Source organism: Orycteropus afer, unplaced genomic scaffold (genome assembly GCF_000298275.1).
Source record: "Orycteropus afer afer isolate SDZICR_OR568_19922 unplaced genomic scaffold, OryAfe1.0 scaffold00031, whole genome shotgun sequence".
Taxonomy (NCBI): Eukaryota; Metazoa; Chordata; class Mammalia; order Tubulidentata; family Orycteropodidae; genus Orycteropus; species Orycteropus afer.
Genome location: NW_006921618.1, coordinates 4199612 through 4217952, shown reverse-complemented (window position 1 = coordinate 4217952; position 18341 = coordinate 4199612). Strand labels below are relative to the sequence as shown.

The following is an 18341-nucleotide window of genomic DNA, read 5'->3' as shown; positions in this document are numbered from 1 at the left end:
CATCTCTCTTATGTCCTTTCACCAAAGTCTATTACTCCTAAAAGGACACCTCAAAACTGAAATCCCTATAAATACATCATCTACAATAGCAAAAAAAAAAAAAAAAAGAGTAGCTGCTGAGGCTACTCATGTACAAACACACACCTCAAGGGATGTGGTTCCTTGATTTGGAGATTTAGGGTCATGGTTTCATGGGACATCACCCTTAACTGGCTTAACAATGTGTTTAATACTTCTATTTCTATCTCATATTTCATTGTGTAGTGCCTAGGATATTAACAGCTTCCAAGTGGCCATCCAAGGCACAACTGGTCTCTATTCACCTGGAGCAACAGAGGAAGAAGGAGAGTCAGGAATAGGAGGAGACAGAATGTGTGGCTTATTGCCTCAGTGAACTGCCTACTCTGCCACGAGACAAGTACTGGATGGTGCCGGACTACCATTACTGAACACTTTGATCAAAAATTCCATGGAAGAATCTTGATCAAAAGGTGTAAAATGCATAACAAAGTTTCAAATTCCTATGGAATCCAGACTTTCTGGAGCCATGGAGGGTGGATAAACTCCTGAAAAGAGAAAATCTTTAAACTTTAAACCAAAATTATCCCCTAAAGTTTTCTTAAAAGGAAACAAGTTTGCCATTGTTCTCAACTAGGAAAGAAATCTACCTTGAACATTATGGTCTTTCAAAATCTATTTGGGATCAAATTAACAACAGCAATTCCAAAGGTTAGATACAAAATTCAGGGAGCTGTGAGTTTATGAAAATAGAGGAGGAACAATTCAGAAAAGGAGGGGGAAAATGGTTGCACAATTCAAAGAACGTAATCAATGTCACTGAATGGTCCATGTAGAAACTACTGAATTGATATATGTTCTGCTGTGTATATCCTCAACAACAAAAATTCAGTAACAAACCTGAAATACCCTTCATGACTACTTACGTAGAAAAGCAACTAAAATCATGACCTCTTTTTTCCTCACTATAGTTTCATACTTTGCTGCTACCCACATAATTAGCTACCGACCAAATCCACTGCCATCAAGTCGATTCCAATTTGGAAGTAAAACAGAAGAGGTGCTGGTGAACCTTGTTTACACTAAATAACATAATAAATAAGACTCAATAGCTGATTAAGCCTTATATGTTATTTAGTGTAAACAAGATTCACCTTCACCTCTTCTGTTCCACTTCCAAATTTTAATCAATGACATTACAACTTACCCAGGTTCTAAACTTGGAGTCATCTTGGTAAGAAATGAAGATGAGCCAAAGTTAACCAGCTGGAGAGAAAATAAAGACATTAACATTTACTGAGTTCCTCTTATGTTCCTAGCACCGTGACAGCCTGGGAGGTGGGTATTACTATCTCCGTTTTAAAAATGGGGAAAAATTTTTTAAGTTTCTCAAAAATACCCAATCCCTTTCCAGTGTAACATTCAGACCTTCATCAATTCACATTCACAATATTGCTCCAAATCTGTTCTGTATAAAATATTGCCAGACCAATCTTAGAAAAAAAAATTCCATTTATATCACATCAATTCTCTGCTGAGGATAGTGAAAGCCTATGCTTCTGTATTTGCCCACTGACTGATCCAAAACTCAATAAATATTTGTTGCTTAGAACCAGCCAAGATTCCCCACCCAGTCCAGGCTGTTCAATAATGAGCTCTGGAAGTCAAAAGTAAGTGACTTTAAGACAAGATGTTGAACATGCAGAATACACGTGAAAAGCCAAATATATCACTAAAGCTTTCAAGATAAAGCGGAATCTCTCTAAGACATTTCATAATTCTGACTCCACTCAAACCCACTCCTTTTTCTTAGTGGGTTACTATTGCTACGTGTGCCAGAATCAATTCCGACTCACAGCTACCCTACAGGACAGAGAAGAACTACCCATTGGGTTTCCAAGGCTATATCTTTATGGTAGCAGATGGCCTCGTCTTTCTCCCATGGAGCAGGTGATAGGTTCAAACCTGAAATTATAAAGTACGAGTTCTAACCCCAATTCCTCCAATTCTGGCTACTTAACCTCTCTGCGCTTCAATTTCCTCTATAAAAGTTCAAGTTGGCCTCTGCTCAAGTTCTTTCTTTCACACTCCTTAACTGTCCAAATTCTAGCCATTCTCCAAAGGTCAGCAGACATCCCATTTCCTTTGCAAACTCTTATTAGATGCGCTTAGTCCATCCTTCCACTGACTTGATTTACAAAAGCTCTGCAGCAGAGTCTGAATCACTCATTTTAACTTCTGCCTGTAATCATACATTATCTTGCCTCATTGAGTTATTTCACACGTCTCCCAGACTTGTAATGCCCAACTCCTGGATGACAATCACACTATCCATTCCCTCAGGTGGTCATCAGTGGCACAACAATATCAATACAACAAATATTACTACCGCTGTTTACTGAATATATAATATGTGCCAGGCCCTGTGCTAAATAATCTTTTTATTCCGTTTGGACATCTTCATTCCCATTTCATATGGAAGAGACCTTACCTAAAGATACAAAACCAATGACGATGGGAGTGAAAGCTGAGGGTGGGTGATTCAAACTCAGTCTACTGCCAAAGCCCATGTTTAACACTACATCATACTGTTTTATTACTTTTGCCATTTCATACCTAGGTGTTAAATCTTTTCTCCTAAATGTAAGCTATTGTTGCTGTTGTTGTTGAGTCGGATGGACTCATAGCAACCCCTCCTTGGGTTTCTGAGGTAGTATCACTACAGAAGTAGATTGCCCCGATTGCCCCGTCTTCCTTCCAAGGAGTGGCTGGTGGGTTTGAATCGCCAGCCTTCTGGTTAGCAGTCAAGTGCCTTAGGCACTACGCTACCAGAGCTCCCAAATGTAAGCTATTAGCAGTAACCAAAACTGTTGTCTTTGGTCACTGCCAGAATAATCCATTCCAAATAAGTGATCCATACATAAGCCTTTACATAAACTAATTCATTAATTCTCAGAGCAACTCTATGAGATAGTGATAGTACTGCCAATTTACAAATGAGGAAACAGAGGTTAAATAACTTGCCCAAAGGCATACAGCTACTTAGTAGTGAATTTACAGGTGAAGCGGTAACTGTGATAAGTTACTTCATTCATTGATTCATTCCATAATTTTTATTAAGTACTGTTCTAGGGTCTGGGTATACAACACTGAACAAACCAGAAAAGATCCTGCTCTTAAAGAACTTAAAATCTTACTTCTCTCCTAATATTTTCATTCGAGGACCAATCCTCAACTCACTGCTGTCGAGTCGGATCCAACTCATAGCTACCCTTCCTTGGGTTTCTGAGGTGGTATCACTAGGGAAGTAGATCGCCCAACCTTCCTTCAGAGGAGTAGCTAGTGGGTTTGAACCACCAGCCTTCTGGTTAGCAGTCAAATGCCTTAGGCACTACACCACCAGAGCTCCCAAGACCAATCCTGAACCCTCTTAAATACCCTAAGATTTCATACAAAATTTTATCGATCTATTCATCTATCTCCTGGGACCAGGCAGTGTTCAGTTCTATTTACGGTCACCATGAATCGGAGCCAACTTGACGCACCTAACAACACATCTATCTCCCAAGTTAAATTCCAACTTTGACCATTTTGACATTTATCAGCAGTGCAACTCTGGGCAAATCCCTTCTCCTAACTCTCAAGTGCATCACGTGTTAAAAAAAGAAAAAAATTATGACTGTGTATTGAATTGTGCACACAGCACTTATACGCTGACTTTACCTCTTCCCTCAACCTCACCGTGACTTCATAATTGGTGTCCGTCAATAAGCACACGTTAAAAGACTACCCAGAGTTGCACTAAGGACTGAAAAGAGACCAATCTTTTATTTTCCATTCATTCTAGATAGCCATCATCACTAAGCTCCAATTTTGGACCCCAGACTATTCTGATTCAGATAAATCAGATTACAACTCGGAAATGACAGCAAGTCACTTTAGAGTCTGGCAATATCTACTAAATGCTCCCGATAACCTTCTTTAGAAAGCACTTTTGTGTTAGTTGGGGAGTAACGTGGCCTCCCAACTAAGCTTCACGTCCCTGCCGGGAGACGTGCCACCAGATAGGAGAATTTCGAGCCCAGGCACGAGGTTGTGACCTGCACACCATTCTCCGTTCGAAGCGTTCTGCAACTCTCCAGCCACCTGACAACCCGACGACCATCTCCTCGGGGCTGCAACTTCACCCCCTCCCACCATGGGGGTCTGCTCAGGTTCTTGGGCCTGTGTCCCCTGCCGCCCGAGTGCCCTCCTACTAGGGCTCGACCAAAATCGCTCGCCCTGGCCAGGGAGCCTGGAACAGGCTAAGCCGAAGGCCTCGGCCCGCGGGTTCGGGCAGCCTGATCGCCCATGGGGGTCTTCTCTTCCACCCTCCAGGTCAGCAGATCCTTGAGCAGCAGAGCCCGGACCAAGCCTAACAGGGGCGAAGCCCCTTACCTATCTTTACGACCGCATCTGCCAAGCACCGGTCCCACTTCCTGCCGAGCTCTGAATCCGACATGTTCCCTACCCGCAGCCTCAGCTCTCCTTGCGGCCGGCCCCCGCGCTCCAACTCCAGACAAGTATCGCGAGAGCCGGCCGCTGTTCTTGGGCCCAGACGGCCGCCGCCAGCGCACTAGATATCGCGAGATGACCTAGCCGCTTCCGTAGTTTCCGGTTCTTTCAGTTCGTCGTCAAGGTGACGGGCTACAGGAGGCCGGAGGTGACCCTGACCTTGGAGGACCGCTTGCCTAAGTAAGACTGAAGAAGTAGGCAGGTTTCTTACGCTGCATCCAGAGCCCTGTCCAGAAGATCCTTCCTCTGCACTGTCTCCCGACGTTGGCTCTGAAAATCTCACGGACAAGAGCAAGCACAGCACTTGACTTATTCATTCATTTACTTATTTGCCTTTATTTTTTTTGCTCACTCATTCACTCGTTTATTACAGTAGAACCCAACCACACCACTAACGTCAGCGTTGCCAAATCACATGGACACTGTAGTGGCTAAGACACTTGCCTGCTAACCAGACGGCTGGTGGTTCAAACCCACCAGCCACTCCTCGGAAGGAAGGTTGGGCAATCCTACTTCCGTAGTGATACTGCCTCAGAAACCCAAGGAGGGGTCGCTATGAGTCGGGGCCGACTCCACGGCACATAACAACAACAACAAAATACAGCATTCGTGGCGTAATCCTTAAGGCCCTTGACTGCTAACCAGAAGGCTGGCGGTTCAAACCCACCTGCCACTCCTCGCAGGGAAGGTTGGACAGTCTACTTCAGTAGTGATACTGCTTCGGAAACCCAAGGAGAGGTCGCTATGAGTCGGATCCGACTCGACGACAGTGAGTGAGTGAGATTCAGCATTCGACACAATTGTTCTGTCCTCTCTGATCCTCCTTGCCTCCTCCTCCTCTGTTAGATTCCCATGACACCATCCTTTCCAAATTCTCCTCCTTCTCTGACTTCTTTTTTGGTGTCCTGCCAGGACTGATCTTTCTCTGCCTGCCAGTAGCTTAAAGAGTAATGGTTCGGAGGGTTCCATCAGTCCTTTTTCACTCCCTGAGTAATTGCAACCACTACCAACTTATATCACTAGATCTGGTCTTCAAGCTTCCTATTCATATATTCAGTCTCTTTGCTGGTGGCTTTGATTTTAGTCTTCCCCGTTTTCACCCTCCATCCTACCAACAAATACAAATTTGATTATGTTATTCTTCTTAGAAGCTGGACATACCCAACTTCAATGAGCTCATTTTAGGAAACCTATGCTGATTGAATGAAGAACTCTTCTCAATCTTCTCATTGTCCAGCGGACTTACCTTCCCCACAGATTTCTCTACTTTGTATTGAAACATCTCTTTACCTATTTGTGTCTGCCAATAGAGTAGAAGTTCCTTGAGGGGCTAAGATACCCCTTTGTCTTCACACTCCCAGTTCAGAGCACAGTACCTGATTGAATTGAATTGAATTCATTTACCCACTTAATTTATTCATATATTCTTGGATACTTTAATAGCAGACATGCTGTATTGGGCCTTGCCGTGACAGAGTCCCTTTCTTCAGGAAGCTTTCTTCCATGACCATGCCTTCTAGCTCTTACCTAAATACTTATTAGGTTGTATTGTAATTGTTTGTTTGTCTCTTGGATTTGACTGTGAGCTCCTGGAGAATGGGGACTGTGCCCTTTCTGTATCTTCAGTGCCTAGCAGAGAATATGGTATATTACTGCATTCTCAACAAATGCTTTTTGAATGGATGTAAGAATTAATACATTAAATGATTGATTGAATTAACTAATTAGAAAAAAGTCTCTGTTCTGAAGCAACTTTATGTGTAGCATTTGTATTGAAAAAGAAAATATCACTAAATACCTATAGTGTATCATGAATCGAACCTCACATAATTTCATGCATCCTCACGGCAGGTTGAGATTAGTATCTTTATTTTCACAAATTTGGAAGCTGATTCTCAGAGAAGTAAGGTGAAAGATGAACAAAGCTTGACATTGGGTTTCAATTTAGAAACGGACAGAGGCATTTTTACTGGATTCAAGAGACTTGTAAACTTTTTTTAAAGATAGAAAACAATTATGAAAGCCATCAGAGGCAGATGGTATAGAATGAATTATGGAGCCAGATTGTCTGAGTTCTGATCCCAGTTCTCAGATTATTTGCTCAGCATACAAGTTGAATGAGTATAGTGAAAGAATATAACCTTGACACACTCCCTTCTTGATTTTGAACCATGCAGTATCCCCTTGTTCTGTTCGAACGACAGCCTCCTGATCTATGTGCAGGTTCCTCATGAGTACAATTAAGTGTTCTGGAATGCCCATTCTTCTCAATGTTATTCATAATTTGTTATAATCTACACAATCAAGTGCTTTTGCATAGGCTAATAAAACACAAGTAAACATCTTTCTGCTATTCTTTGCTTTCAGCTAAGATCCATCTGACATCAGCCATGATACCCCTCATGCCACAGCCTCTTCTGAATCCAGCTTGCATTTCTGCATTTTTGAATTGTCGTCAGTAAAATTTTACTTGCATGTGATATTAATGATAGTGTTCAATAATTTCCACATTCTGTGGGATCACCTTTCTTGGAATGGGTACAAATATAGATCTCTTTCAGTGAGTTGGACTGGTAGCTGTCTTCCAAATCTCCTGGCATAGCCGCATGAGTGCCTTCAGCTCAACATTCATTTGTTGAAACATCTCAATGGGTATTCCATCAATTCCTGGAACCTTGTTCTTTGCCAATTCCTTCAGTGCAGCTTGGACTTCTTCCTTCAATGCGATTGGTTCTTGATCACATGCCACCTCCTGAAATGGATAAACATCAACCATTTCTTTTTGGTACAGTAACTCTGCACTTCGTCCATCTTTTTCTATGCTTCCTGCATCATTCAATATTTTGCCTATAGAGTTTTTCAGTACTGGAACCTGAGGCTTAAATTTTTTCCTCAATTCCTTCAGCTTGAAAAATACTGAACGTGTTCTTCACTTTTGGTTTTCTAACTCTAGGTCTTTGCACATTTCATTATAATAATTGGCTTTGTCTTCTTGAGCTGTTCTTTGAAATCTTTTCAGCTCTTTGATCTTGTCATTTCTTCCATTTGCTTTAGCTACTCTCCACTTAGGGGCAAGTTTCAGAGTCTCTTCTGACATCCATTTTAGTCTTTTCTTCCTTTCTTGCCTTTTTAATGACCTCTTGCTTTCTTCATGGATGATGTTCTTGATGTCATCCCACAATTCTTCTAGTTTTCAGTCATTTGTGTTCAATGCATCAGATCTATTCTTAAATGGTTTCTAAATTCAGGAGGGATATATTCAAGTTCATATTTTGGCTCTTGTGGACTTGTTTTAATTGTCTTCAACTTCAACTTGAATGTGCATATGAGCAGTTGATGGTCTGTTCCACAATCAGCTCCTAGCCTTGTTTTGGCTGAAGATACTGAGTTTTTCTATTGCCTTTTGCCATAGATGTAGTTAATCTGATTCTTGTGTATTCCATCTGGTGAAGTCCATGTGTATAGCTGTCGTTTATGTTGTTGAGAAGAGGTATTTGCAATGGATAAGTTGTTGGTCTCGCAAAATTCTGTCATGTGATCTCCAGCGTTATTTCTATCACCAACGCTGTATTTTTCAACCACCAACAACTCTTTGTTTCCAATTTTTGCATTCCAGTCACCAGTGATAATCAACACATCTTGATTGCATGTTTGGTCAATTTCAGACTGCAGAAGTTGGTAGAGATCTTCAATGTCCTCATCTTTGGCTTTGGTGGTTGGTGCATAGATTTGAATAATAGTGATATTAACTGGTCTTCTTTGTAGGCGTATAGATATTATCCTATCACTGACAGCATTGTACTTCAGGACAGATCTTGAAACTCTCTTTGTGACAGCGAATACCATGCCATTCCTCTTCAGTTTGTCATTCCTGGCATAGTAGAGCATATGGTTGTCTGATTCAAAATGGCCAAAACCAGTGCATTTCAGCTCACTAATGCCTAGGATATCGATCTTTACGTGACATGTTCCATTTCATTTTTGACAGCTTCCAATTTTCGTAGATTCATACTTGATACATTCCACGTTCCAATTATTAATGGATGTTTGCATCTGTTTCTACTCATTTTGAGTCGTGCCACATTAGCCAATATAGGCCCCAAAAGCTATACTCTATCCATATGGTTAAGGTTGTCTGTACTCTGAGAAGTCAGCTCTTCCCCAGTCAAATTTTCAGTGCCTTCTGACCTGATGGGCTCTTCTCCAGCACTGTATCGGACAGTGTGTTGGGGCTGTTCATAAAGTTTTCCAGTAGTATATCAGATAGTGTTTCACTGCTATTCATAAGGTTTTCACTGGCCATTGTTTGAGAAGTGGATGGGCTCTTCCTTCTTCCGAGTCTGTCTTAGCCCGGAAGCTATGCTAAAACCAGTCTACCATGTGTAACCCTGCTGGCATTTTTCAATATGGCGGCATAGCCTCCAGCCTCACAGCAACACGTAATCCACCACAGGATGACAAACTGACAGACAAGTTCATCTCCCTTAGATGTTCCTAATCCTGCGCCCACCTACCTCAGCCCCCAGCCTTAAAATAGAGCTGCCCCCAAGCAAAAAGCAGCCTCCGCACCCCATGCCCACCTACCTCAGGCCCTGGCCTTAAACTAGAGCTGCCCCAAGTGAAAAGCAGCCCCCCAGCCCTGCTCCCACCCACCTTGGACTCAATCTTGCAATAGTTAATAAGCTATATAATTTAGGTAAATATGCAAGTTGAACAGGTATAGGATGGCATGTGAGAATATACTCACAAGTATATATAGGTTTGGCAGAGAAAATTTGTATGTACGTATTTGTATGTGTTACAAATATATCTATGTATATAGTAGGGTGTACAGGGGCCAAAGGTATGAAAACTTCTTAGCCATAACCAAACATTTGAGGGCCTAAGTCACTGGGCTTAGGGCCTTAGGATCAGAGTCTTGGGGAACATCTGGGTCAATTGGCATAACATCATCCACAAAGACAATGTTCTATGTCCTACTTTGGTGAGTAGCCACTAGGATCTTTAAAGTTTGTGAGTGGTCATCTAAGGTGCAACTATTGGTCTCTCCCTGTCCAGACCAAAGAAGAGTGAAGAAAATCAAAGATGCAAGGAAACAATTAGTCCAAAGGACTTATGGACTACATGAACCCCGGCCTCCACTAGCCTGAGACCAGAAGAACTAGAAATAATGCCTGGCTACCACTACCAATCACTCTCATAGGGACCACAATAAAAGTTCTTGGATAGAGTGGGAGAAAAATACGGAACAAAATTCAAAGTCATAAAGAAGACCAGACTCTAATAGAGTCTGGTGGAACCCCAGAGACTATGGCCCTTCAAACGTGGAACTGAACCCACCCCAGGGGATGCCCTTTCAGCAAACAATAGGTCTATAAAGTGAACAATAACACCCCATAAGGAACGTGCTCCTCAGAACAATCAACCATATGAGACCAAAAGGGAAGCATTTGCCCAAAAACAAAGTTCAGGAGTCAGGAAAGAAGGACAAATGGAAACAAGGAACCCAGGAAGGAAATGGGAAGAGTACTGATTGCAACTAATGTCACTAACCAAAATGTATATAAATTGTTGAATGGGAAACTAACTTGCCCTGTAAGCTTTTACCTAAACCATAGTAAAATGTTCTGAAAATTTTACATTTCAAATGGTTAAAGACAGACTCTTGTAATAAGACAATTTCATAGCAAGAAAGTCAGTGTCTTTTTATGTTGGACGGGGAGAAAATGTGAAAGCAAAAACTGTCACTTACATAGAGTACATCTTTGCCTCCAGTGGGTTAGTCAGCTAAACATAAGCTCATTGTTTAATTTACTAAGTTGTAAATTCAGCTTCATAAACAACACAGATTAGAATATTTTATACCATAGCACCTATATATATAAAGTTCTTTTAGATTCTGGTAATTTTTTTCATAGTTTCTCTTTTATTAAAAGCTAATTCCTTTCTTAGAGGGAGACTCACAGTTTTTTGTTTTAAGTAATTTTTCCCCAAAATGATCTTATATTGATTTGTTCCTTCAATAAAGCATTCAGAATCACATAACTGCTAAGTGGCTGCTTTGTTTGGTTCCAAAGCCCAGGTGCATATCCTTTTTTTTATATGTGTGTATGGGGTCACCCTGAGTCAGAATTGACTTGCAACAGGAGCTTTGGCAGTGTAGTGCCTGAAGCACTTGACTGCTAACCAGAAGCCTGGCAGTTCAAATCCACCAGCCACTCCTCAGAAGGAAGGTTTGGCAATCTACTTCCATAGTGATACCACCTTGGAAACCCAAGGAGGGGTTGCTATGAGTCGGGTCCGACTCGACAGCACATAACAACAACAACAATGTGTAAATATAACAAGCTTAAAGAAAATTACTTCAGGCATAAATGTAGCTTAACAAATTGTAAGTGAATAATACCTGGAAGACCGAAGAAGAAATGACACCTTTGAATTATGATGCTGGCAAAGTATATTACATATACCATGGACTGCCAGAATGAACAAATCTGTACAGCCAGAATGTGCCTTAGGACTGAGGATGGTGACACTTTGTTTCACATACTTTGGATAAGTCCCGGGAGAAGGGCATCATTCTTCATAAAGAAGAGGGTCAGCAAGGAAGAGGAAGGCCCTCAATGAGATGGATTCACACAGCAGCTGCAGCAGTGGGCTCAAACAGCAATGGTTGTGAGGCTGGTGCAGGTCTGGGCAGTGTTTTGTCCTATTGTACTAGGGCCACTATGAATTGGAACCGATTCAGTGGCACATAGCAACAGTTCCTCAGAAGCCTACCTCCTTGTGTCCTTTGCCAGATATTTTTCCTTTGTTCCATGTTACTGTATACTGTAACTACTTTATGATACTCATTTCCATGCTTTTCTTTGATTGTTACTACCTGATTATACATCCTTAACTTTGAACTTTATATATATGGAATCTTACAGTCTGTATGTTATGTGGCTTCTTTTGTTCAATATTATGTTTTAGATTCATCTATGTTATTGTGTAGCTATAGTTCATTCCATTTTGTTGCTGTGTAGTATCCCATCACCCCCATAATTTGTTTACTTATTCTGCTGTCCATGAATGTTTGGGTTGTTTCCAGTTTGGGGCTATTACTAACAAGGCTTGTCATTCTTGTGCATGCATCCTTATGCACATATATGCTACATTTTTATTGCATATATAGCTAAGGAGGACAATAGGGTATGTGTATCTTCAGTTTTACTAGATATTGCCAAACTTTATTCCCAAGTGATTATACCAGTTTACACTCCCACCAGTACTGCCAGTCCTGTTACTCCACCTCCTCAACAACACTTGGTTTCGAAAAATACTTTTTGTCAATCTGGTAGGTGTGTAATGTTATCACATTGAAGTAGCACTTGTTCTTTCTTGTCGTTGTCACATCCTATACTCTGAATATATAATGTAGCTCAAAATTGAATGAAAGAGAACAGAAGATGATAGGGATATGTTGCTAACCATTAAGTTAGGAACTGTTGACGTAGGGAATGACCTGGACTGGAAATCATGAGAGCTGGATCCCAGTTTCAACTCTGTCACTAACTGGTGATGATGCACCTGTGGCAGTTCCTGGCAGACAGGCCTCCCATCAGCTCTCTCTCACATTCTGCTACTTGTTTCCTCTCCTCCTACCTTTAGGCCTAAGGATGGTAATGGCTCCCACTGTTAATAACTCTAGGGTACTGCGCCATTCTTCATTGCTTTGTAAACAATTCCTTTATTAAACTCTCCCCCACGTTCTAGGTTGAGTGTGCTATCTGTTTCCTATCAGACTCTGACTGCTAAACCCATGCTAGGGTAGGTCCTTGCCCCACCCTATTCCCTATCTAGCTCCATTTGCCCCCTTTGTTATTGTCATAGTTCATACCACACTTTGCAATTCTCTTTCTTGTTTATATCCCTTCTCCCTCTCCCCATTTCTACCACCAGACTGTAAGCTCCATGAAGGCCAGGATTTCATCTTTTTGTCATATTACAAGAACCTTGCACAGTGTCTTTCACATTGTAGACATTTAATGTTTCTTTGGTGAATGAATGAATGAATGAGGAACAGGAATGATGTCTTTTTTTTTACTGCTAATGCTAGTCATGCCAGGTACAGTGTGCTCAATTGATGGCCTATGTTCCTGCATGGTCCTACCTTCAAGGCCAGTGTATCCCACTGTAGCACACAAGCTTGAGAATAAGAATCAGAGTAGATTTAAGTATGGCTTTGTGATCAGTACATGTTTGGAATGACCTTAGAGCTTGAGTGTGGGCATTAGGAGGTGTGCTTTCTGTATTTACCTGCATTTGAAAGTACACTCGAATTACATGTACATGTGTTTGTGTGAAAGTATGCATTTGAGGCAAATATCACTGAATTTGGGTTTAAGTATGCAAGCTTGAGAATGAGTGCAAGTTTAAAGTCTAACTAAAATCATGTATTTGTCCACAATAGACTTCCAAGGTTAACTTGATAACTAGTTAGTTTTGATTTTTTGACCTGGATTATATGAACTTGGCCATTATAGGAGAACTAGCTATCACTTGCCTGATCTGTTTGGTTAAAAATTAGGAAATGCATAAATGATTTCATAATCTATGCAATTGGTTTGATAAGCAAACCATTCCTAAACATATTATCCAAGGAGAGGGAATAAAAGGCTTTCTTGGCAGAAAATAGGTTGCGCACTACCTAACTTTCAGCCTCTTCTTATCTTCTGTTTCATGGCCAGAGATAGGCTTCTCAGCTCTGAACGGAAACTTAGGTGTGTCTGCTTCAAAAGTTACACCTTTCCTTGGGGGATTGATGGAAGGGCTTCAGAAGGTCCATCTACGAATCCCTGAAACTTTATGCAAATATGTGTTAGTGTGAATCTTTTTTTTTCTTTGAATAGCTTTCTTTAGATGCTCAAAAGGACCCAAGATCCAAAGGCAGTTATGAACCATTGACTTGGACCTAAATACCTTGGGGAGTCTTGGGGAGATGCTAGTCCCTCCAGTAGAGGGCAGTGACACCCACATTCACAGACCTTCTTGACCTTACAGCAGGGGTTATCTAGAGCTCCAGGAAGTTGAGCCAGGTAGGCCTGACCCAAGGAGGCCAAAAGAGAACACTGACCTTCCCCTGTTCTTTCTATTGGGTTGGTTTTAAAATCCCATTTCCAGTCCCCAACTTCCGTATCAGGATGCTTAAGCTCTCCAGCAGCAGCTTTGGAGAAGATGACTTCTCATCAACTTCCCAAAAGAACCTAGAAAATTCTTCTTGGGGACCTGTGTCAATGTTGGCTTCTCTTTCTTCCTTCATGGACAATTTTAGGCTAGAGCAAGCACTGATTCTGAGGGGCTGGTTGGAAGACATTTTTCAATGAAAGTTTGAATGAACCAACTTTGATTCTCAGTTGGGCATCCTTGCCTATAGAATAAAAACTAACGCCTTCACCATAAAGCCTTTCTGACTGAGGAGTAGTAGTGGGGAAGAGAGGTTAAAGCCTGTAAAAGACTGAAAAAGTAAGCCATACAGATATTGGGAGGAGAATCTTGCAGGAACAGAGAAGAGCAAGTACAAAGGTCCTGGGGTAGGAGTCTACCTGGCCCATTAGCATGGTGTGCCTGGAATAGAATACACAAATAGGAGATAGAGTGGAGGTAAATTGTAGGCTGTGGCAAGGACTTAGGTTTTACTCCGAGTAAGATAGGAAGACAGAGTGTTGACACCATCTGATTTATGTTTCACAGTGACTACTCTGGCCATTTTGTTGAGAATAGATGCAGGAGGTAAGGGTAGAAGCAGAGAATCACATAGAAGGCTAGTGCAATCATTCAAGTGTGGTAAAAAAGGAGGCAGTGAGAAGAATCTGGATATACTTGTAAGGTAGAGTTGAATGTACTGCGGACTGCCAGAAGAGTGGACAAATTTGTCTTGGAAGAAATATAGCCAGCATGCTTCTTGGAAGCCAGATGGAAGACTTTGTCTCATGTGCTTTGGACATGTTATCAGAAGGGACCAGTCCCTGGAGAAGACATCATGCTCAGTAAAGGTGAAGGTCAGCAAAAAAAACAAACACCCTCAACAAGATGGATTCACACAGTGGTTGCAATAATGGGCTCAACCATAGCAACAACTGTGAGGATGGCACAGGACCGGGCAGTGTTTTGTTCTGTTGTTCATAAGGTCACTGTGAGTGAGAACTGACTTGATGGTACCTAACAAAAACAACACATAGCTGATGAGGTTTGCTGATGATGTGCGGTTTGAGAAAAATAATTAAAAAAAAAAAAAAAAAAAAAGAGGGATGTTTCCAAGGTTTTTGATGTGAGAAAATGAAAAGATGGAATTGATACTTAGTGAGATGAGACAAACAGGAAGAAAGACAGGGGGTTTTGAATCAGGAGTTTAATTTTATCTAAGCTAAGTTTGAAGATGCTTTTAGACTCAGTTTAGGTGCTGCTCCATATTCTCTCAACCTTCCCATTTCCAGTCCTCCATCTTTCCTCACTTCCCTTCACTGAGCATTGGTGGCTTAGTCAATGAAGAACCCTGGTCCTGGCCCAGGCCCAAGCCCCAGCCCTAGCCAATTGTTTCCTTTGCTAAGACCACTGAGCTCTCAGTCTCTTGCAGGGTGAAGGCCAGATTCCAGCTTGTCACCTCAATGAGGCCTGCTGTAACAGGAACCATAACAGCTCCAAAGGCTGAGTCCAACTGACTTCTTCTCAGCCCAGATTAAGTTCCAAGGCTGAGAAATCTTGCATCCCCATAGGAATCTAAAGGCCTGAGGAAAACAAACTAAAAGTACAGAGATAGGCTTTTATCCCTGAAAGACAAGAAATGAGAGATAGTCAGCCAATAAATTCCATTTTTTTCCACAGGCCAGAAATAAACCTTCTCATTCCCAAGAGACACCATTGAGATGTCATGGTTGCACATGGCCTCTCTGGAGATGTTTCTGTGTGACCAGATGTGATTACCTTGATAACACCCCACCTTGTATTTGGTTTCCCTCATTCACTGCTTCATTTCCTTTTCCCTCCCACTCACTGTCTGGGGATTGCACTTTTCCAATAGAGGGTAAGCTGTAAGCTTTGCCTCAGGCTCTGATTTCAAAGGAACCCAGGCTAAGTCAACATTCAAGTGGAAATGCAGAGTAAGCAGTAGTCAGGTTAGTGCTAGAGATAAAAATGGGGAGTTAAAAGCATCTATATGCTTGGGTGAGATCATCTAAGGATTGCATATGAACAGAGGAAAAAGACCAACTTTTGCCACTCAACATTTAGAGACTGGGGAGATGAGACAGGTATCCATGGGGTGGGAAGAAAACCAAGAAAGTGTGATTTCCAGGAAGTCAAATGAAGACAATATTATAAGAAGGAGAATGTATCAATTGTGTCAAGTAAATGAAGATGAAGAATTGAGTAATGGATTTGGCATTGTAAAATTGGCATGGTGGAGGCCTTTAACCTCCTCTAACTTCATAAAGGCAAGAGCTCTGGTGACTTAGTGCCTAAGGCATTTATTTGACTGCTAACCAGAAGTCTGGTGGTTCAAAACCACCAGTCACTCCTCAGAAGGAAGGTTGGGCAATCTACTTCTGTAGTGAGTGCCTCGGAAACCCAAGGAAGGGTCACTATGAGTCGGATCTGACTCGACAGCAGTGCGTTGTTTGTTTAACTTCCTAAGGTGGAAGGAGAATGAAGATCAACAGCTGAAGGCTGATTCCTACAAGGCAGAGGTCAGACATACCTCCTCTCCAGCCTTTTTTACCAATTCTGACACAGCCATCACTCCCATGGCACTCTACTTCTCTGCAGGGTTTAATAATTCCTTGCCATGGCCATAAAGAACTCACAGACAACATTCATGATTATGAGGTTTATTAGAGAAGTAACAGGTTATAAATTCAGCATCAAAAACAACTCAGAATACAATTTTTCAATCAGGACAGCTTTTCTTGCACCCTATTGCTAGGCTCTGCTTGAGGCCTTCTCAGGCAATTGTCACAAAGCCCTTTAGCACTACTGATAAGTGCTCACAGGCACCCCACTCCACCAATAAGCCTTACCTGAAGGTACTCAGCTCTCTAGCTCCATGGGTCAGCAAGCCTATCCACTCTGCCAGCAAGCTTTCTGCGTGAAGGCACTCACCTGTCTCATTCAGTGGCCTGGGGAGCTCCTGCTGGTCTCCTGATTCTGCTGCTGCTGGCTCTCTGGTGTGCTTGCCAGTGCTTCTCACTGTCTTACAGGTATCTGTCTCCTGGGTCCAGGAAGTTCCCAGTAGAGGGACCCTGGGTCCAAAGGATGTGCCCTGCTCCCAGCTCTTCTTCTTGGTGGGCCCAAGATGGCTCATTTTAATCTCGGTGTGATGACAAAACTAACCAAGTCCCTTGTTATAATTCAATATACCTTATTTGCATAGTCCCACCCCCACAAGGGTGCTATGCACATTATTTGTATTATTGGCAAGCTGTTCAATCCCCTTGGTGGACCATAAGCACCTTACTTGCATAGTCCTATCTAATATTTTGGTGGGAGTTACAAGACCATGGCTAGAAAGGCCATATAAAAATGATCCACCACAGACCACCCCTTGGCTTTTTTAGCCATCGTTCTTTCATACTTAGAGGGATAACTTCCCCCTTCAATCATTTTACCAATCCAAAATAGTCATTAACAACTAGTTTTCTAATAGGGCAAAAAGTACTCAGGGTGAGGTCTCTCAGGTCTCAACCACTCATGACTGCTGCAGGTGTCCATCTGACCTGGTCACGTTCTTCAAAAGTTGTCTAGGCTTCACCCTTTCTGATGCCTGATAAAATTTAACTGAGAGAGGATTATTCTTTTACTCTGAGCCTCATGAAGTGTCAGCATAGCAAAACCTTTAAGGGGCCACTGTACTCCAATTCAGAATTACTTCTCCCTTAGTCCACTCTTTCACTCATGGAACTTCTACAATTACAGTTTTTACAATCACAATCCTGTTAACTGTCAACACTCACAACTGAATCATATAATCCTATCAACGTCTCCCTGCACCTTCTCTTCCCCAAACCCATCAGGAAAAGATGAAACTATTCAGTGGGGGGTTTTGTTGTCCCCTTCATTTTGTGTGTTAAGCACACCCAAGAAAGTATGTAAGCCAGGAAATTCATGCCTTTATCTTCCTTCATTTTAGATAGTCAATGTTTGAGTTGCCTGTCCCTATCAAACAAGTATTCTGAGGAGACAAGCATGTTCCTTGATCTGAAGAATCTTCTTTTCTGGTTGGAACTTTGAGCATCTGCATCCATAGGCGAAGCCAAGTCCAGAGCAAGCCATCATATGACAGTAATCTACACTAGCTTGTGGTGTCAAACAACTTTCTCTTCATTTTGTTGGCTCATCACTAGCCCCTGGGGGCTAGGTCAGTGGGTACAAACAGTAGGCTTAGGAGTTCATACACTTTCCAGCATTTAAGACCAGTCAGCCCCTTCTCTTTCACATCCCTACCTCCCCACCATGGACTAGGTTAATGGATGCCAGTGGAATATGTCCAAAGTCACCTATCTCTTCATTGCTGTACTTCTCCCACTTCCATTCATCTTGTGACCCCAGGTGGTTACATCAAGCAAGCATACCAGGCTGTCTACTCACTGGCTCCCTTTAACTTCCAGTCTTAGGAAGGGGCTCTCCTCATAGGCATTGACTTTTCCTGCCTCAATGCACCCAAAGGCAAACCACTTGCTCCAAATTCAAAAAACAAATCAGTCTTTTTTCTTTCTTTCTTTCTTTAGGTCCTT

General features: G+C 42.0%; 1 protein-coding gene across 1 annotated transcript in view; it reads right to left on the bottom strand.

Moving 5' to 3' along the window:
* The window catches only part of MICOS10 (mitochondrial contact site and cristae organizing system subunit 10), a 48529-nt gene extending 44010 nt beyond the window's left edge, over window positions 1-4519 (bottom strand). The window contains exon 1 of the mRNA XM_042780264.1: window positions 4456-4519. Within this exon, the coding sequence (XP_042636198.1) occupies window positions 4456-4519 (64 nt within the window). The remainder of the gene's footprint in view (window positions 1-4455) is intronic.
* Between the last annotated feature and the right edge of the window lie 13822 nt (window positions 4520-18341).